This window comes from Petaurus breviceps, unplaced genomic scaffold, assembly GCF_028583685.1.
Source record: "Petaurus breviceps papuanus isolate PSGF00001 unplaced genomic scaffold, PetGlider_PUasm1.0 138, whole genome shotgun sequence".
Taxonomy (NCBI): domain Eukaryota; kingdom Metazoa; phylum Chordata; class Mammalia; order Diprotodontia; family Petauridae; genus Petaurus; species Petaurus breviceps.
In genome coordinates, this window is record NW_027185694.1 from 24,005,440 (window position 1) to 24,027,684 (window position 22,245).

At 35.5% G+C, this 22,245-nt stretch overlaps 1 protein-coding gene across 6 annotated transcripts in view; it reads right to left on the bottom strand.

The window, feature by feature from the left end:
• The window catches only part of LOC138177373 (uncharacterized), a 58,391-nt gene that overhangs the window by 30,533 nt on the left and 5,613 nt on the right, over positions 1 to 22,245 (bottom strand). For 4 of the 6 annotated variants that reach the window (XM_069108579.1, XM_069108573.1, XM_069108539.1 and 1 more), the window contains 9 exons: positions 21,430 to 21,500; positions 20,549 to 20,662; positions 18,404 to 18,533; positions 16,325 to 16,418; positions 14,186 to 14,336; positions 13,868 to 14,027; positions 12,110 to 12,235; positions 3,206 to 3,268; positions 963 to 1,085 (listed from right to left, as the gene is read on the bottom strand). In XM_069108579.1, coding sequence (XP_068964680.1) covers positions 963 to 1,085; positions 3,206 to 3,268; positions 12,110 to 12,235; positions 13,868 to 14,027; positions 14,186 to 14,336; positions 16,325 to 16,418; positions 18,404 to 18,533; positions 20,549 to 20,657 — 956 coding nt within the window. In that variant the 5' untranslated portion in view covers positions 20,658 to 20,662; positions 21,430 to 21,500. The remainder of the gene's footprint in view (positions 1 to 962; positions 1,086 to 3,205; positions 3,269 to 12,109; positions 12,236 to 13,867; positions 14,028 to 14,185; positions 14,337 to 16,324; positions 16,419 to 18,403; positions 18,534 to 20,548; positions 20,663 to 21,429; positions 21,501 to 22,245) is intronic. The other 2 variants (XM_069108557.1, XM_069108566.1) reach the window with 1 other exon arrangement.

The following is a 22,245-nucleotide window of genomic DNA, read 5'->3' on the forward strand; positions in this document are numbered from 1 at the left end:
TAGTGCTACTTCTTTCATGAGGCCTAACAAGATTCCCTCCTGCTGAATATGCTTTCTCATATCCCATTATAGTCTACTCTGTATTATGCTTCTGGGTGAGGATGTACACATTTAACTATAAGTTCCTGAGGGCAGGCTGTGCCCCTTTTTGTGTTTTTGCATTCCTAGTGCCTAACACAGTAGATGCTTAATAAGTATTTGCTGACTTGCCAGTAGCATTCCTATTTCTATACATAGACAGTTAATTTTTAAAGAAGCAGGATTAAAATAAATAAAAAAAAATCAATGTAATTATATATATATATATATATATATATATATATATATATATATATATATATATATATATATATATATATATGGTAGGGTAAATAAGACTTACAAAGAAAAAAAGAGCAAGCCAGAGCTTCTGTAGCAAAATGTTCACCCCTATTTCTCATCTGCTCCTGTTCCCCACCTAAGTTAGTTCTGCATGATTTTCAGTTCAATGAATAGCAGCAGCCACTGTATTTGGAATCACTAGGGTCACAGGAGTTATTTGAGTAAGGAACGGCAGACTTGAGGAGGGACCTGGAAGATCCCAACATCCTCTGGAGGTCAGAGGCCGAAAGGCATACAGGACGCCAAAAGTATAAAGCTGGATTGTCCTTGCAGAGAACACACACTGAATGAAGGCTTAGGCCCTGGACTACCTAAAATATTTCACTGACAAGATTCAGGTTGTGGAAATAGAGGTGAAGAGCACAGATGTTATTTTTAGTATGTGCTACATTTAATCTCTGTGTCTGAGGGCAAATTCCAGTTTTATCTTCTAACTCACAGACCTCTTGTATCTGCTAATGAAATATTATCAAATCATCATATGTAAATAGTACTTTAATATTTACAAATCACTTTATATAATCTCATACAATTTTCACAACAACCCTGTTAAACATTTACAAATGAAATGACACACTTACCAATTTGTGAACCTAAAACAGTAAGGGGGAAGAGGAATAGTCTGGAAAAAGCTTATCAATTTTTCATAAAGTTGTTTGGGAAAGTCACTGAGCACAAGTATCCTCTGGAGGTTTTTGGTAATCCTGGATTTAAGAAAGAAATTATTTTATCAAGTTAGGAAGAAGCAGGAAATATGGCTACTTTTCTAAGTATATGTAAAATGTTTGCATTTAAGTATAAAAAAAAAAAAACTGTTAGGAAAGGAGGAACCAGCAAGTATTCTTAATTGGATGGGGGACTTTCCCTCCCTAGAGGCAATGACATGAGGGAACAGAAATAAGCCCTCCCTCCATTAAACTGGAACACAAGGTGTTAATGAGGGAGATTGCTGTCTACTTCCTAAGGGCTGCTTGAATTGAATAAATCAGGGATCAAAGTACAAAGCATTAACGAGAGGTGGTTTTGGATATATAATATGATTACATGGGTTTGCAGCGGCCCATTTAATACACCTTGAATGGCTCATAAAACCACAAATTAAAGAGAGTTTGCTACAGTTATCCTACACCACAGCCTCTAGCTATACCGTGTTGCCCCGATAATAAGACACTGTCTTATTAAATTTTTTGGACAGAAAAACACCAGAGGGCTTATTTTCAGGGGAGGGCTTATTTTAATGAACATTGACAGCAATTTTAATAAACAGGTAAATGTGAACAAAAAAATGTACCTTTATTCAATAAGCAAATCACTGGGGAAGAAAAGGATGATGCGCTCACTGCTGCAGCTCTGATTGGATGCAGCTCGGAGAGCGGTGTGCGTTTCACGGGGGGGGGGACGGTGCATACAGAGGGTACCATAATGTAGTGTGTAGTGCAGGGGATCACCTTCACTACAGTAGCAATCTCAATAGGGCTTATTTTCGGGGGAGGGCTTATTTTAGAGGAATCTTACACAGTAAGGGGAGGGCTTATTTTCGGGATAGGTCTTATTATCGGGGAAACACGCGTGAAAAGGGGCTAAGGAAAATTAGGTATTCCTTCAATGAACATGTCATCTGACTTCCATAAATCATAAAGAATAAAACTATAAACTACTGTTAATGGAGTATCAATAATTACAAAATATTTTAAAAGAATTTTTTAGTTATAGATAATAAAGAATACAGAGAAGCATGGAAAGACTTCTATGAACTAATGCTAAATGCATCTCCTTTCTTTCTTTGCAGAGGTGGGAGTCTACAGATGGGAAACATTGCAAAAATGGTTGGCCTCAGTTAGTAAACTGTTTTGCCTTGTTCAACTGCTTCCTGCAACCTTCTCTTTTTCATTCTTTGTTACAAGGGGGAAGGAAGGCTATATCTGGAAATTAAAGTAATTTTACTTTAATTTAATTTACTGGAAATTAAACACAAATAGTGAATTAAACACAAAGTATCAAATTTCAAAAATTCATAATTATAATTTTCATGCAGGGATGCATATGGACACAAATTTCAAGCTTTAATTTAATTTGAAATGAATGGCTTTGATAACAAACCTATATTTGTTTTCTTTATATTCTTTTAGAAAAATTATGTAATATATGATTTTTCTCTAAAATGAACTCCTAATTCTACTGGAATGGAAACATATCCGAGAAATGGAGAAATGAAAAAGGAAATGGAAAGCTATTTGGTAAGATAAAATTAGGAAAAATTCCTTCGTCCAAAAAATAAGTGATTCAGACTAGAAGAAATAAAGCTAAAGACTGGGATGGTTTGATATAAAAAACACATGCAAATATGGGACATGGGGGAGCAGTTAGCTATAAGGATAAATTAAGGAAAAAGCTAAGCAGGGCTAAATCTCTGCTTCTTTCAAACCTAATATTAACAAATGTTTCTTATAATTGGAAAATTTTCCTATAGTTTTGATTTTAGAATGTGATTATTAAGAGTATGCTTATGTGAGTAAATGGATAATAAGGTACTTTATATCTCAGGAGTGATTAGATATTCATTTGAAATTTTGAAGTAAATAGAATTTCAATTGAACAATTAAAATGATAATTTGAGTTGCAACAGATGTCTAAAAGGATTACTTTTAAAGTAATCATTTGTCATCAGGAGTACTATCTTCAAGCCAAAAGTAAATATTTCTATAGGCTTAAAGTTAATTCAAACATCAGAAAGAATGTTGGGGAACTTGAATAGTTTAAAACAAAGAATTATTAGAACAGTGAGACTATGTCTTTCATGCCTATATCAGAATAACTAAGTTACCTTGACATGAGAAAAGGTACAGCTAATTTCAAAGACTCAGATGGAGGAAGATTCTGCCAGGACCTAAAACAAACATTAAATGTGGGTTAATCATGCTTACTTAAAAAGCAATATCCATAGATTAAATTAATGTCATTATAATGAAAGAATTTTACTGAGTTATCAGAAAGCTGAAGACACCAGCACAGCCTGAATTTTCTCAACTCTACAAGAAACCCCTTCTCACTCAGTACCTCCAGGCACTCACTTCTGCTTATTCACAACATAACTGTTGTGTGCATTTATCTAATTGTTTATAATTAATTGAAGCATGGATCACAGTCTATGTTAAACATTACCCAAAAGCACACAAATCAAATCTAATTTCTTTTAAACAATATTCAACAGTGTCATGCACAAACCTTAATACTTGATCATGACTAGGACATGAAGATGCTGGCAGCTCATACTGAGAGAACACTTTATATTTTTACAAAAACCTGTGAAGTAGGCCAATTATTGTTCTCACTGAGGTTCCTAGAGGTGAGATGGTTTGTCTGGGGCTATGCAGTAGTGGGCCCAGAATGTTGATCCATGCCTTTGACAAGGTCAACGCTCTTTTCCTCTACCATCTCAATAAAATCATGTGATGCCTGTGTCTTCTCAGTAAAAATGAACTACTCTCCAGTGGCTACTAATCTTGAATTCTTACAACTCTGTATCTGGAACACAGGCTCTATGCTTTGGCCAGACTAGAGAGCCAAACCTGACTCAGAGCTGCTCCAATTAAGTCTCACTCTGACATCCAAACCTTTATAATAAATACTGCAGAAGGAGACAGTCTTGTGAGAAAGGTATCAGAGACCCTGGGTCTGCTTTTTATTGTAATTTTTTATTTTTAATTTCCTAGATCTTAAGATTCAACTCAACAAGCATTAATAATGAGTTGTTTTAGGTGATGAGTTTGAGATGCCCACAGGACATACAATTTGAGACGTCCAAGAGGCAACTGGAGATTTGTGACCCGGTTCAGCAGAGACTAGGGTTGGATTTGGAAATTACTGAACAGAGAAGGTAACTGAACTCATGGGGAGCTGATGAGATCAAGCTAAACAGTATAGAGTTAAATGAGAGTCCAAGAGAAACCTTTGGGGGGATAATCACAGTTAGCAGGTGTGACAAAAATGAATATCCAGTGAAGGCACTGAGGAAGAGCAGTGTCACAGAAACCTAGAGAGAGAAGCTAGGAAGCAGGAAGATAGAGAAGCGAGCAAGAGTCCATCAGTCATTCTGGAGAGGAGAGTTTTAGTGGAGTGATGAGGTTGGAAGCTAGAAAGCTAGTGAGGAGTGGAAGCAATTAATGTAGATGATTTTCTGAAGGAATTTATCCAAGGAGAGAAGATAATGTAGAACGGCAACTGGTAGGCAAGAGTTAGATCAAATGAGGGAGGATGAGGATCAAGGATGAGGGAGACACGGAATTTTTTTTTCAAATGCTTTAACAACTTATGGTTTACATCATTCGTTTCCGCCAGATTTTGAGTTACAAATTTTCTCCCCGTTTTTCCCCTACCCACCACCCCAAAATAGCAGTCCCACAGGATATCCCCTCCTCCAATCTGCTCTCTCCCGTATCTCCTCCCATACCCCCTTGGACTTTTTCAGTAAGGGCATGGTGGATCTCTATGCCCCAGTGCCTGTATATTTTATTTCCCAGTTATATGTAAAATGGTATTAATAATAGTATATATATATATATATATTTTTTTTTTTTTTTAAACATTTGATTTTAAAACTTTGAATTTTAAAACCAGATTCATTCCCTTCCTGCTTCGTCACCCACCCTCATTGGGAAGATAAGCAATTCAGTATAGGTTGTACATGTGTAGCTATGCAAAACATTACCATAGTAGATATATTGTAAAAGATTGACTATATTTCCCTCCCTCCTATCCCACCTCTCACTTATTCTATTCTCTACTTTGATACTGTGGGTGCTTCCAACTTCCCTCCCCCATAGCCTGCCCTCCCTTCCATCATCCCCCCTTTCATCCATTTCCCCTCTACTCTCCTTTAGGGTGAGATACCCTATTTAGTGTGTATGTCATTCCCTCCTCAAGCCAAATTCAATGAGAATGAGGTTGACCCATTCCCTTTTCCCTTCCTGTTCTTCCCCCTCCATTGTAAACATTTTCCCTTGCCTCTTCTATATGAGATAGTTTACCCCATTGTCTCTCTCCATCTCCTCACATTATATTCCTCTTTTACCTCTTGATTTCACCTTTTAAGTATCATCCCTTCCTATTAAATTGGTCCTGTGCCCTCTATGTATACCTGTAAACATATATACACACATTCACATATGTATTTATATACCTGTATACCCTCCTATATAGACATATGCCCTTCGATCTCTCAGTGCAGAAGCTGCCAGATCCTGTGTTATCCTGATTGTGTTTCCACAATATTCAAATTGTTTCTTCCTGGCTGCTTGTAATATTCTCTCCTTGATCTGGGAATTTCGGAACCTTGCTATAATATTCCTAGGAGTTTTCTTTTTGGGATCTTTTTCAGGAGGTGATCAGTGGATTCTTTCAATGAGACATAGATTTTATAGGCAGAAAGAGCCAGCAGACAGGATGACATTGAAATTAAGAGAGAAAGTGAGGATGAGAGAGGGGACAATTTGTTGGTGAAGATGGGAGGTGGATGGATCAAATATTCATGTTGAATTTTCCTTGACAAAGAGAAAAGCTACTTCTTTATGCCTAGAGAGGTCAAGAAGAATGCAGACTAAGAAAAGGCCTTCAGATTTAGTAATTAAGACATCTTTGGTGATCTTGTAGTGAATAACTTCTAAAACCACAAATGACAGGACTGGAAAAAAGATTCTAAGGGCTGAGATTTCCCTGACCACCAATTATTTGAAGACTTGTTAACTCAGAGTAAATTAAGGCTAGACTTAAATGGTCAAACATTTATCCAAGTCATGATATGACATCACTTTGTTAGATGTTTCTATCCAGAAAAAAAAGGCACCACAATTTTTTGATGGATGAAATCTGTGAAATTTTCTTTTCTTGGTTACAATGGGTAATTTGGCTCACGTATTTGGTGCCTGTAAAATAACCATTCAATTCAACTAAACATGCATTAGAATAATAGTCTAAATATTTTTTTCCTGAGAAATTAAAAGACACAAATTGGAAGACAAAAATGCTAGCTTTGTAGACTCAGAGTTATGAGGGACATTATGTTCTTCTAGCCCAACCAACCTCTGACTTGAATAAGGAAATCCTTCTATACAATATCCAAGACTACCCCTGAACCCTTGAAAAGAACTATATATACCACATTATATTCCATTGTTTGACAACTACTTCCAGGAAATTTTTCCACACTGGATTCAAGTCTACCTCCTTTAGCTTTTAACCTTTGGTTCTAATTCTGTCCAATGGAGCTACATAGAAAAAGTAATAAATTTAACTCCTTATCCATATGGCTTCAGTATTTGAAGAACAATAGCAAATATCTCTTTACAACGAGTCTTCTCTTTTCCAGACAGATCAATCAATAAATACTAAGTACCTTCTATGTGCCAGGAATTGTGCTAAGCACTGGGGATACAAAAAGAGCAAAAGATAGTCCTTGTCCTCAAGGAGCTCACAATCTAAAAGGGGAGATAACAAGCAAAGAAAAATATACAAGCAAGGTATATAGTTGTCTCAATTATTTCTTATACCATGGTTTTAATATGTCTCACCATCTTAGACACTCTCTTTTTAATAGTTTTCTTTTCTTTACGAAGCTTTTCCTAAGTGCAAGAAGTGGTCTCACCAATGCAAGGCAGGGGTGTGCATGTGGCTATTATTTGCCATTAGACATTTTGCTTCTATTAAAGCAATCTGAAAAATACATTATCATTTCTGGTAGCAAAATCACATGGCTGACTTGATGAAAAAGTAGGTATGGGGAGGACAATAAATTTGGTTAGGAATGGTGATTATGGAAAGGGAATGGGGTGGGACTGGGTTCCATAATTCAGGACACAGCAATACTATTACCAATTGACAGTGCTTCTTTCAAGAACTAAACCCTTCTAAGATTGAGGAATGGTAGAAAAAATGGGGATGGGGTAAGGTCTTCAAATGTAGTAACAGAGAAATGAAACAGGAGTCTAAATTTGGTACTCTAGAAACTCTACCATCATAAAGAAGGAACAAAAGGTTATAACCCATGTCTTGAAGAAGAGAATTCAAAAATAGATTATAAGGGAAGAGAATTAAGAGGATAGGGCAAAAGAAGACTTCCTGGAAAGGGGAGGAGTATGATAACGCTACTCTCTCCAACTAAATGTTGGAGGGATGATTCTGAACCATATGCTTAGCTCGACAAGGAAATGAATTTCAAAAGAGAGAAATATAAGAAAATAATTAACAACTCAAATAAAAGCAAGTAACTTGGGCAGGTAAATGGGATGGGGAAGGAACTAGTGGGAATAGACTGACATATCAAAATAATGCAACTAGAAGATTATTTGTATAAAACAAAGTGCTGCCTTAAAACAGGAAGGAAATAAAAATCAATACAAAATTAATAAAAGTCTAAAAATCACAACCTTAAATGTGAATGGATTAGAGGTATCTAAAAAATAAGGATATATGGAAGTTGCATCAAAATTTACTAAATATCAAGTGATTTAAAACAACAACAAATATCAGAAGTTGCAAGTATGCTATTGGACAAAATGAAAACAAGAATTTGCAACATAAAGAGATAAACCAAAACTATATTAATCTTTAAAATATTGGAGATAATGCAATGATATAAATACTAAAAAAGTCTAAACACTAAATGGTATAACATCTAAATTCAAAAAAGGAAGTTAACTGAATTGCAAAAAGATAAAGCAAAACAGAAATTGTAGACTTTAATATCTTCTCAAAGTTGTATAAATCTAACAAAAAGAAAATACAAAAATGAACTGCTTCAGAAGTTACAAATGAAAGGTGTATAGCATCTTTTTAATGAAAACATTGAAGAATATACATATTCTCAGTACCACTTGACACCTTAAAATTATTGAAAACAAAACAAACAAACCCAAAAACCAACCCAAAATTTCTGGGATGTAACTAAAGCAGCAATAAAGGAAAAATTTTGCTACTGAGAATGTACATTAGCAAAATAGAAAAATAAGCTTACTGATCCAAATATAATTTAAAAAATGTGTGTGCTGGGGGCGGCTAGGTGGCGCAGTCTGTAAAGCGCTGGCCCCGGAGTCAGGAGGACCTGAGTTCGGTTCTGGCCCCTGACATTTAACACACACACACAAAAAACTAGCCGTGTAACCTTGGGCAAGTCACTTAACCCCAACTGCCCTCCAAAAGGCAAAAAAAAAAAAATGTGTGTGCCACTTTCTACAATAAGTGTTTCTGGTCATCTCTTTCCATCCCCTGTTACTAGTGCCTACCATGATATCTGCTTTGTATGTCTACAGTTGTGTGTGACTCACTTGGGTAAAGAATAATTTTGATACAGCTTAATTTTTTTTTTTTACTGAACTTAATACAAAAACAAAATGAGCACTTTCATATACAAAATAAAACCATTAAAAGGACTGCATATAAAACTGCAAATCTCTGTTACGTACAGCTTTTTCCTTTTAAGATTATATAGTTCAATATGTAGCTTTCAAAGCTTTGATGCTTGTCTGTGTTTCCTTCTGGCCTTCTTTCTGTTTTATTCTGTGCATTAAAAAGAACACACAAAAAACTTCAATGGCTATTTTTTTGGGGGAATAGTAACCAATTACCTCCAAATTTAAAAAATAAAATATTGCTTTATTGTATGACATCAGTGTTTATGATCATGTGCTTCTACTGACACTAAGTTGAGAATGTCTTACCTTGACCAGATGAAATCTAATTTAACTAGTTCCCCACTTTTATTAGTTCTGTCAGCTGAGTGCTAGATTTAGTGCTATGTACACATTTTTCCTTGTTTTTTTGTGTTTTTAATTCTGCATTTTTTTAAGAATGGATATTATTTTAAGGAAATATATAAAAGCTGTAATTCTTAAAGAATACTTTAGGTGTATGGAAGTCAAGTATTTCAAAGATCATTCAAACCCACAATGAAAAACAGGGTCAAGATGTACTAGAGAGTAAAGTATGGTTGAAAATGTGGTTGAAAATCAAACTACTGCTTGCAAAACAGCTTAATTAATTTTCAGAAAACAAGCAATGACCTTTAGAGAGTAACTTGGAATTGGAGGGGTTGTTATTGATTCCTCTATAATGCAGTGGAGGCTTCTTAAGAGGTGAAATAACAGTGAGAAGATAGTTAAAAAACAGCTATTAGCCACTATCAAAAGAAAAAAATGCTTATCATAGGCAAGACAATACAAAAAGTGAACTACTTAAGATTGGAAAAATTACCCAAGAGATGGAGATAAATATGCTATACTGTCTTGGGAACTCACCTGACTTAAGCCCAACTGAAAATCTCTGTTCATGCCATAGTACCTAATTTTCATGTTGTCTTCCCCATTATAATGTAAGTTCCTTGAGAGCAGAATTGTTTCACTTTTGTTTTTCAATCTACAATGCCTGGCACATAGTTGGCACTTAATAAATCCTTACTGATTGGCTGAAATAAACTCAAAAAGAAGAAATCTTGACAATTAGAGGAGAAATGGCGGGGGGGAGGGGCAAGGCAATCAGGGGTAAGTCAGCTTGCCCAGGGTTACACAGCTAGGAAATGTCAAGTGTCTGAGGCTGACTCCAGGGTTGGTCTTCTATCCACTATGCCCTGGTGCCCCCCAGAAGGATCCTTTTTTATGAGAAAAGAGATACACACAAACCCTAAAGCTAACATTATTTCAAAAGGGGAAACACTAGAAGCTTTCACACTAAGGTAAGGATCTTCTCTTCCCACAAATATTTTATATAGTTCTAAGAACACATATGAGAGCAATGAAAGAAATGAAAGGCATATAACTTCCCATCCCCCCAAGGTCAAAGATAGAAAAGTACTATAATTATCAAAACAGCAGAATTTTTTATAGTAGCAAAAACATGATAGATGTCTGTCAATTAAGGGAATGGCTAAACTAACTGTGGTACATGAATGAAATGAAGTATTTCTGTGCCATAAGAAATAATGAATGTGTAGGGGCAGCTAGATGGCACAGTGAATAGAGCACTGGTCCTGGAGTCAGGAGGACCTGAGTTCAAATCCAGCCTCGGATACTTAACACTTACTAGCCATGAGACCTTGGGCAAGTCACTTAACCCCAATTGCCCTGCCTTCCCCCTGCAAAAAAAAAAGAAATAATGAATGTGGTGACCACATAGAAGCATCATATAAATTTACACAAAGTCAAGTAGCAGCACCAGGCATACAATAGACACAAAGATTACAACCATGTAAACGGAGAGCAGACAGTTATAAAAGCAGGGGTGTACTGAAACCAGATTCTATCAGCTCATGAGTGCAAAATTGTAATTATTTTTAGTGAGAGTATTTACACTTTGGAAACTGGCAAACACTACAAATCAGGTCTTGATTCATTTTTCTGATGATTACCTCAACTTAAGGCAGAGATGGCTCATGGGTAGGGGACGGACATATTAAGAAATCAATCAATAAAAACAAAATGTGATATAATGAATGAAAACAAAAATTTTAAAAGGCTGTGTCAGAATAAACATTTAGAATGGTCAACAGAGTCAAATGTACAGAGATAATATGGCAATGTAGATGTCATCTATCTCTGAAAGAACAGTTTCAGGAGAATGGTGAAAAGGGTTGAGGAAACTGTGGAGAGTCTAGAAGTAGAGGCATCAGATATAGAGTTTTTTCAGGTTTAGCTGTAAAGGGAAGAACAAGAAGATGGGACAGTATTTGGGAGAGGAAGAAGGGTCAAAGCTTTCTTAGGACTGTGGAGAGTTAAACGTACATAGAAATAAATAGAAAGAAGTCAATGGAAAGGGTGAGACTGAAGATGCAAAAAGAAAATGGCAAATGGAAGGTACTGGAAAGAAGGAATGTGATCAAGGGCACAGGAACAAAGATTAATTAATAACAACAATCAGATATAGGTGTATTGCTTTTTTTGTGATCAGGAGGAAGCAAACAAGAATGAATTATTTTTTTCCCCAGAATTTATTTATTTTTAGCTTTCAACATTCATTTCCACAAGATTCTGAGTTACAAATTTTCTCCCCATCTCTCCCCTATCCCCCTTCACCCCAAGACAGCAAGGATACTGAATACCCCTTCCTCCAGTCTTCCCTCTCTTATATTCTCCTCTTATCTCCCCACCCTCCCCTTACTCCTTACTTTCTTGTAGGGCAAGATGGATTTCTATATCCTAGTGCCTGTATATCTTATTTCAAGTTGCAAGTAAAAACAATTTTTTTTAACATTTGTTTTTAAAACTTTGAGTTCCAGATTCTCTCCCTTCTTCCTTCCTCATCCACCCCCACTGGGAAGATAAGTAATTCAATATAGGTGTGTAATTACCTAAAACATTTCCATAGTAGTCATATCGTGAAAGACTAACTCTATTTCCCTCCATCCTATCCCGCTTCCCATTTATTCTATTTTCTCCTTTGACCCTGTCCCTTTTCCAAAGTGTTTGCTGAAGAATTGATTATTTTTTGAGATTCTGAGGAACAAACTAGAGGTTTTAGATGCTCTCAGTTCACTTAGTGGAGTAGTGAGAGAGAGGGAAAGCTGTAGTTTGGAGGAAGAAAAGGTTTGAAAGGAGAATGAGACAAAGAGTTAAAAATGGTAGAATAAAAAGACTGTTAAGTAGCACTTGAGGCCTAGTTTGAATTTAGGTAGCACAAGTTTTAGGTGGTAACAATAACACCCTATTCTAATGAAGGTATCCCTACATGCAAATTAGGTACATACTGAGCAGGGTCCTTGTGAAGTGCTATTTCCTTGGCTGCTCCCAACAACATAACAGCAGCACTCTTAGGCTTCTCTTTTTCTGCTTTATTTATAAATGAAGATACCAAATTGAAAACTTCTGAATACCTAAGGAAAAAAGGAATATGGTTTAGTGATTACATTTTAATATTTATATTTAAATTACTCCCTTTATAAGATGATATGAGGACAATAGAATCTATTTTCAGGATCCTTGGCAATAACCATTAAAATAGGTCAAATTAAACCTGAAGATTGAGGAGAGACACAGATGCTGGGTCCATTATTTTGCTTATGTGTAAATCTATAATCCATATGAATAGGTATATAAACTTAACTCAGCTGACAAGGAGGAAAAATTTCATGTCATATTAGGCTTTTAAAAATTAAAGTCAGTATCTTCCACTTCCCTTGGAAACTAGTTTGTAGGCAGTACAGGAGACAGAGAACTGGTGTAGTCTTCAAAAATTTATTGCGATGAATAGTCAAGTTCTTGTCCTCTTTGTTAGCTCATGATTTAGGAGGTTTCCTACATCAAACATGTATTTCAACCCAGAGTTTATAAAGGCATAAAAAATAGCAGATGAAAATGTTGGCTGGACTAGAAAACAGGAGAGCCAAGTCCCAGTCTCAGTACTGCTACTCATTAGCTATATAATCCCAGATCACTCAATTAGTTACTGAGAATGAATGCTCTCATCCCAAATGGGATTAACACCAGTCCTATCTACCTTGTAAGGTTTTAAGGATTAAAGAGACAATGCTTCTGAAATGACAGAGTATCACTGCTAATAAAATCTGGACAATGAAGTTAAAAGGTATTTTCTTCTCTCAATTTCTCCTACAAAATTAAAAGTTAGGAGACTGGGCAGTAAATAAAAAATGATCAAAACAGGAAAGAGACCTTTACCAAAATTATCTCACTTTAAGAGGGCAAGCACCTAGTTTTCCTGAATAAAGACACTGTCCTATCTTTACTGGTAAAAACTATAATGATTTTCCTCTGTCATCATCCATCAAAAGGGGTCTGAATTCTTAATTGCTGGGTACCAAATCATATCTAGAATCTCTCCTGGAACTTAACTGCTGAAAAAAAAAATAAGATGGTCTACATATTCTCCTGGCTAGACTTTTACCATAAAAGTAGCCAATTAATTCTAAATTTAAACAATTTTGAAAAGCATACAGCAAAAATTCTCTAGAGAAAACAATTCAATAAAGCATCAACCAGATCATGCTTACAGTGCTAGGTTAATAAAGGGTTTTGTTGAATTGTGAATAAAATTAGCAGGAAAGCTGTTTTGACTTGCCATAATATTAATATATACTCTAAAAAAATCATATATTCTTAACAAGGTAACTGCTATCGATACTCTTATTTTCTTATTTATTTCAGGTGGCCATTAAAATATTCTAGCCAGTTGTGAAAATGTCACAGAAAAAGCCAGTATTTGGAAGCCATTATACCAGTGGTAGTAATATGTGGATAACAATATTTATTACATTTTCTTAAAAGTTTCTAGAATTCTACAAAATATTGTGTTAAGGAAAACTCTGAAAGGAATATATAATATACTTAGGTTACAAAGCATTATTCGAGGTCATAAGAAGAAATAAAGTTTTTTCACAACCTTTACTTTGGGTACAACTGGGTCACTATAAGATAAGTATACACTGTTAACAAAAGACAGATTTGGTTCTCAAATTTTACTAAAGTGGTATCACTAATACTTTACCCACTTATATATAATCTCATTGTGAAGCTGGCTGCTGACACTGCATTGGCCAGGTGTCTGTTTTGAAGGACACACAGAGTTCTGACAGCTCAGAACAATCTCTCCAGAAAGATAGTTGTTATATTGCATAGAAAGCTCTCGAAGAAATGTGAACAGAAGCTCTCCTAAAACAAAATAAAGGGGGTGGGGGCAGAGGAGAAAAAAAGTCTTTTATTCAGGAGAAGAAAAGAAAGAAAAAAATCATAGAAAATTATCTTAAGTGAGATAATAAAAGAAAAAACGTCGATGACTTTAAAGCAACAGAAAAATATCAATTGCTTACCCCCATGACGGAGATCTGTGTCTATCTCTGTGGGTTCCAGGTTAAAAATGACAAGAACACCAGTCAAAGTAAAATTTCGTTGATCTTTCCAAAATTTACTTTTGTTATGGGCATTGCAATGACAACAGGAAGAAGTTGTCCAATATTGACACTGTTTAAAAAAAACAACCCAAAATCTTCAACTTTCAAAAACAAGAAATATCTTATATGTTATGCAATGTCTTGACAGATGACCAATTGATTTTTATAAGGTGTTACCGGCAAGGTATACCTTAGTTCCAAAAGACAGTAACATGTTTTTGGGTATAGAAATGATACCATCGGTCCATCATCAATAGGGCAAGTGTACCGAACAGCTTTTCCGGCATCGTAATGGAAGTGCACTGATCCATTCATACTCTCTTGCCAGGAATAGGTGAGTGAGCTAGAACTACTAGCACTTTGGGGGTGGTAGTATTGTAGCAATCCTGACACAGGGAAGTGCCCCCATTTGCCAGCCAGTCATTTCCAATAGTATTAGCTGACAGAAGAGGGTTTCAAAGGAAGAACATTTCTCAAGTGTGCTAAAGCATTGTACAGTCTGGAAAAATCAGCTCTTCAAGAAAGCAAAAACCCCCCAGCTTTTCCTTGTATATCTGGGATAACTTTCTTAGAAGCTCTATTAACTGGAATATATGTAAATATTTTACAATTTTTTTAACACTGCTACTGTAAAGTGTGTTGACAGATTTTGCCTTCACCTTCACATTACATAAGCCAAAAGCTGAATCCCAACCTAAGGTTTATCATGTTCCAGATTCCATGCTGTTTTGGCCTGAGGATATTCTAAGATCTTTGGAAAAGGGCCTCCATTTTCATTCTATTTCCTTTGAGTATGACGTACTTTTTTTAAAAAGTTACTGTTTTAAAGGTCATCCCTGAAATCAAATTCAATTCATCAAACTGAATGATCAAAACAAATTCATCAAGGCAGCAGGGGGGAAGGATGCTATGAGATGTACTCATGAAAAGAAAGGGAGAGTTTAGCTATGAAAGAGAGGCATTAACTGGCCCACAGAAGGTTCTAACTTATAACTGTGGCCTCATTAAGAAAGATGATCAATTTAACCAATTAAGATACACTTTTAAAGATAAAAGATATAATTATCTCTTCCCCATCATGGGGGTTAGAGGTGCTGTGACCCTGTGATGTGAAAAATCAGTGTAAAATATTTTGGCCCTCTCTTTGTACTAGAGAAGAAATCTGGCTTTTTTTCTTTTATGAGGTGTTTACAGTACCTTATTATAAAATTTGGGTAGCTATACAATACTACACATATATTTTATGCATTTCTGAGTTCCTAAACTTTTTCTGTGTCATCTGCTGACACAGAAAGTGACTTCACATGTCATCTGTGGCTTCTACAAAACTCCCCCCAAATTCCCATTTAATTTCTTATGCCGACTTGTGATACATCGAAATTGTGATGGGGAAGTTATGATGGAAGGGATAACTGTACACACTGACTCAAAGTCAAGCATAAAAGTTAACTGATTACTCCATTAAAAAAAACCAACTAGATCCTCATTTAAATATGCACAAACCTTATGTTAATGAAACCACATAAAATATGGAAAAATAGTATGGAGAAACATCTTTTTAAAACAGATTTATGCAATGTTTCCATAGGTATAGGAACACTTTGTATTTACAAAGATTACACTCCAACTTGACGTCTCTGATAAACTCAAAAACACAAACTAAGTTTAGCACTGATTTTAGAAAAGAGTGAATCATACCATCAGCAGTTACTTTTAAATCTCCCCCATAAATAATTTAATGCTAATTCTGAGCTATTTTTTTCATAGAGAATTACTCCAAATTTCAGAAATTCTATATACATTTGAACGAATTGTACACTAAATTATTACTAAATTAAAGTGTGCAAATGATTAAATATGTAATTGTTTAAATCACAAGGAAAACTTCAGCAGTCCATTTTTTTATGTAGTAGACAGCGTTTTAACTTTCATGAAATACATCAGCAAGCTTTCCCAATATAACTAGTCAAAAAATCTAATCACTCTAACAGTCCTAAAATCATAAAGTTATCTATTTTTTCAGCACTTCAATTCTGATTTGACTTAATCTCACCTTACCTCTGATGCTAGTTTATCACAAATATAGCAGTAGCACTGATCACATATATCCGAATTTTGCTTAACAGGAATACATGTTTCACTCTCTGTTCGTCTGAAATCAATACAAAATCAGAATTAGTGATAAAAGTTATAGAAGAAATTTACCATATTGATTTGAATATAAGTTATACTCTCCCATTCATCTCAAATTTGGCATGTATAAATTAACCTAACCACAGTCTATAATTAGGCATATTAAAAGAATGATAGTGGAAGCAAAGAGATGAATGATAAAACATCAACATCTTCACTTGAACCAAAATATAAAAATGTTCTTTTCATAATAATTATATGTATCTTTTTTTCAATGGATAATTACATATTTTTTTCTTTCAAAAGAAATAAATAATAAGATAGTAATAGACCACCTAGTTGTCCTTGATAAATTCAGGTCACCTGCAACCTTGGGTCTCTAAAGAATTGGCAGATATGAATGCTAAGCCACTGTCAGTGACTTGTGAAAGATAATAAATAACAGCAAGGTTCTGCAGGACTAGAGAAAAGTAACTGTCCAATTTTCAAAAGAGAGCAAAGAATGGATATAATGTGCCAGCTATAGTTGAGTGAACTTGCCTTGGATTCTGGGGAAAATTATGGAACATGTTAAAGAGATGATTAATTAACATCCAGAAATGGAAGCAATGATCACAAAGAGCTAGAACAGTCTCAAGAAAGAATAGATCATACAGATTAACCTTATTTCTTTTTTAACAAGGTTACTAAAATGGAAGGTCAGTGGAATGCTGTCAACAGTTTAACTCAATTTTAGCAAAACATCTGATAAAACATCTCATGTTTAAGATGTGGGTGGGAATAATCAAGTGGTTATGGAAGTAGTTGGAAGGCTGGACTCAAAGAGCAGGCATTAGTATTTTCTGAAGGAGTACCTTAGGGGTCTGTGCTTCACCCCTGCCTGGAAGCATTTAATATTTTCACCAATGACTCAGATCAAAGAAAAGACAAACCTTCCTTTTCACATTTGTGAGGACCCAAATCTGGGAGAGAGATAGTGATCCACAAAAGATCTTTATAGGCTAGCACATTAGGTTAAAAATAGTAAGATAAAATTGAATAAAGATAAACAAGTCTTACACCTAGGTTAAAAAAAAAAAACAACAAAACTTCACAAGTACAAGGGATAGTTAGATAGCAGTTTGTGTGAAAGAGTCAAGGATTTTAGTGAACTACAAGTTCAAAATGAGCCAAGAGCTATGACAGATAAAAATAATGACATGATCTTTCATTTCATTGAGAGGCAGAGCTTCCAGGAGTAAGGAGGGATATTCTCAGAGCTTAATACAGTATCTGGGACATAGCAGATATGTTCCACACTCTTTTATAGCCAGACCTCCTCTGGAATACTGTGTTCAATCCTGGACAGCAAAGCTTATAAAAGACACCAACGGGCTAGAGAACAATCAGGGGCAGCCAACCAAAATGGTGATGGCCCTTGAGTCCATGATATATGAGGGCTGTCTGTAGTCTAGAGAGAAGAAGACTGGGAGGGAAGAAAAGAGGGGATTATATGATAGCCATCTTCAAGCACTTTATAGGCTGTCATGTAACAGAGGGATTAAACTTGTTACATTCAACTTTAGTGAGCAGAACAAGGAACAATGAAAGTTGCAAAGAGACAATTTTAGGCATGATGTCAGAAAAACCTCCTGGTAATTAAAGCCATCTCACAGTAGAAGAGGCTGCCTTGGGAAATAGTATGTTCACCATCAGTGTGTTTCTTTCAGCAAAGACTAGATCATTATCTGCCATGTTGTAGAAGACTACTGAGGTCTCTTCCAATTCAGAAACTGTGATTTTCTTGAGCTCTTATTTGAGGAGTGTGGCTTTTAAGCGTTAAGTCAGGCAGGACATTTCATATTCAAATGGTCCACTAACATGTGCAAGCAAATGCAAGTAGACTTTATGATACTTTACAGGATGCCTTAGTTAACTTGAAGACAAGGTTTTCATAAAGTTAGACTAAACGTATTTTCCCTTAACAAAACAATTATCTATTGCTGCCATGGGAAAAAAACATACTCAAAGAGGTTTGTCATACAGTCATATCTTGCATGTGGCATCACCATCCCTTTTTTACAGAATGTAACTACTAGTCCAGATTCCTCATCCACAATCTCTTCAGATTCCTTCTCTTCTAGATCAGAGTTTTCTGAAAAAAGGTGTAGGAGGGAGAAAAGAAAGAAAATAAGTATAACAAATTTTTTTAATTAGAAGGAAAGGATAAAATTTTATTTTTTCTTTAAATTGATAAAATTTTAAAAAGTCCACTAATCTAGGTTTATCTAGAGAAATATGCCAAATATGGGGTGAAGAAAAATATCCCAAACACCTAAAACTAAATAAATGATAGAAATTGAGTTCTACTCTCAGAATAATAATTATCATCAGGTTAATAATTTATTCCTGCCCTTAGGTTAAGTAGTTGCTTTGGTTATGGCCTGATGGTTTATAGAAGTAGGTTTCTCATGGGGTGGTTAACAAGAAATATAAATCAATATTTTGAAATTAATTCAAAGTGATCTCTATAGTTTTTTTTTTTTTTGCTACTTCCCCATCACAACCAAAACCCCAAGTCAACATAGTATAAAACAGAGTACTGGCCTGGGACATTTGAGTGCATTACACTAGTTAGCTAGCTATGTAACTAAGTCACTTTACAATACTTGTTTCCTTTCCTGCAAAATGAGGTTGGACTAGATAATCTCTAATGACCAACAGTAAGGTTCTTTGATTCATATTCTTTTAGTCTAGGTTAATTCTCTCTTTGAGACAATTATCATTTTTTAAATCCTTCTTCATCTAATCTAAAAAAATCAAGACCTGTCAATAAAAAGGTCTGCTTCTTACTCCAATTCCATAGCTATCAGTCTTAAATAACACACCTGGATTACTGCAATAATTTATATTCTTGTTGGTCTTTCCCTGCTCAGTTTACACTGCACCGGTACTACTTACACAGGAAGGGCTCCTAGAAGAGTCTTCCTGAAGGATCAGTTTTTATCATGTCACTTTGCTGATTCTACATTTCCCCATTAAAGCCCCAAATCTTCAGCCTAAGATTCAAGATCTTCCATCAACCTAATTCCATTTTCCTTTCCTACAGAGATTCCTAGTGTTAGTCATGCTAGTTTTCTAGTGCTCTTTCCTTCCCCAAAATAAAACTAGCTTATTCCTGTTTCTGCTTAGAATATGCTACAATAATAGCTAGCATTTATATAGGACTTTAAGGTTTGTAAAATGCTTTACATATGTTAGCTCCTCTATTATCTTCATCTGCATTCTTCCTCTACTTTTTCTGTACTAATTAATAACCTTCCCACTCCTTCAGTAATTTCATCCACACAGGAAATGACTGACCATGACTGTTTACTGATCCATTTGATGTCCCCTTGTTTATTAAGGAGCCTCGTGTAAAAGTTAGAAAAGACTCCAGAGAGATGAACTAATGGATGTGGAAACTGATACACAATGCTTATGAATCTGAACTTCTTGGTAAGTTGCTAATAAAAGGATTTTTCTGTGGTTTTATGTGTATTATACCCAACTAGTCTGTATGTGGCCTGAGTTTAGGCAAAAGTATCATAAAGGTTTAGTGCTGGTATTACAGTATTTATTTTTTCTTCCTACTCTACACCAATATACTTATTAATACAATACAAAATACACTATACTTAGTAAAGGAGATGCAAATTCACAAATTACTTAAACCACAGGAAGACTAAGTAATTTTGTGTTCTGTGAAGTCTGCAAGTGTATCTAACCACAGATCCTCCTAACTGACTGGTCTTCTTATGTTGATTATAAGCCTACATTGAGGACCATAATTCAAAACTGGAAAGGATCCATAATCCAAAACTAGACTCTCTGTCCAACCCTCTCATTTTACAGATGAAGAGACTGAGGCCCAGATTTGTTAAACTGATACACCCAAGGTCACACAACCGTGTAAATAGTAGTGCTGGGATTTAACCCAGGTCTTCTGATTCCAGAGCCAATATTCTTTCCCTTTCACCATGCTATTTCTCCTTGTTTAAAATAAACTGATATAGGGGAAAGAGGTTGGAAGGGAAGAGAAAACAGGAGAAAAGACTGGTTTTGTGGCTGTGTGTGTTATCAGTGTATGTTTAAATTTGAAAAAAAAAAATTAAAAAATACAGTACATACCAGAAGATTCAATCACCACAACAGAATTCCCTAAGGTAGTTTCAGTGTCTGTGTCATCATCACTAATCAAAATCACATTCTCTTCCTTGGCTTCTTTTTCAGGTCCCATGGTATCTAATTCCAGAATAAGCACATCTGATTAAGGTTTGGATCAAAAGGAAGAAGAGACTCAAAGAACAACTCTTCCAACATAGAAGACATTAGGGTCTCAAATGGGGCTATTCATTATCTCCTGTATACACCACATGCTTTCCTAGCTTTTTGCTGTTTGCTTATACCATGCACAACACCTGGAAAGCATTTCCTCCATTTCTGTATGTTTAATATCTTCAAGGCCTAGCTCAATTGCCACCTCTTCCAGAAAGCCTGCACTGATCCCTGATCCCTTCCCACTCAAATGCATGTTCCTTCCTGGGATCTCCTATAGCACTGTGTTCATATCTTCCCTCTGTACTCATTCTTTCATCTGTCTCATTCTGTTTTTCTTATATATCTGTGCATGTGTCACACACACACACAAACACACACACAAACACACACCCACACACTCTCTCTCTTCCCTCTACCCCTCCCCCCTCTCTATACTGTAAGTTTGAAAGGCTCAGAGACTTATGTTTTACTGATCTTTGAATCTTCCATCATCCCCTAGCACAGGATACCATTTGGAAAGGGTTAAACATATTTTTTTTAATCGACAGGTAGAAAACTAGTCATTAATGCCAATGGAAGGGCAAATGGAGAACCATAAACTAAGTTTGGAAAACAAAGGCTCTTTTAAATATTACTTGTTCAGAACTACTACTTTTCTGTGAAAATCTTCATAAGCAGTTTTTACTATTTTAGGAAAAGGGAAATAAATGATTACAAGTTTTCATTTTCACCTTTTGAGACTCAGTCCTCAAAGACAGCTTCAATCTTCATTCAGAAAATCACTTCCTATTGGCCAAGAGCCCTAGGGTGAGCAGGAAGGAAACAGATGACAACCAACACCCACCTCCAAAAGAAAACAGGCTATATATATGAGTGTGTTTTCCTCTTAAGAATTACCTAAGGAAGCTATATGTAATGTTTAGTCATTAACATAGACATTTATTAAGTGCTTACTACGTACAATATAGTGTCTGAGGCATTCAAAGATAAGACTTGGTTGCTGTCCTTAAGTACCTTTCCCAAGTTCCATATGGGAGAGGACATAGCTTTATAACACAAATGATTATCTTATATATTATGAGCTCTGATTCGGGAGGCAAGTCCCCACTGCTGGTGAATAGGATATTAACAGATAAAGATGATGGATTAGAAGAGAAAGAAAAGTAGGTATTTCAGTACTGTGAAGAATATGAACAAAGGCACATAAGTGGGAAGCTAGAACATGTTCAGAGAGGGACCAGTTCAGTTTGGTGAAGTGTAAAGGAAGAAATACAGTCTATACTCCTTAATGGTTTCCAATTTAGTGAAGTACTTGGACTAGCCCTTGAGAGAAGGGAAGGATATCAATCAATCATTAAATTTTTTTTTTTTTTGGGGGGGGGTTTGGTAAAGAGGGAGTGGTTAGGGAAAGAATGAGTTCAATTTAAAGGCAAGGGACAATATAAACAAAGCCAAAGAAATGGATGGGGAAGAAGAAAATGGAGGAGGGGAGAGAAAGGAAGAATAAAGAATAACCCAGTTTGGCTGGAACTTGAAAAAAAAATTGC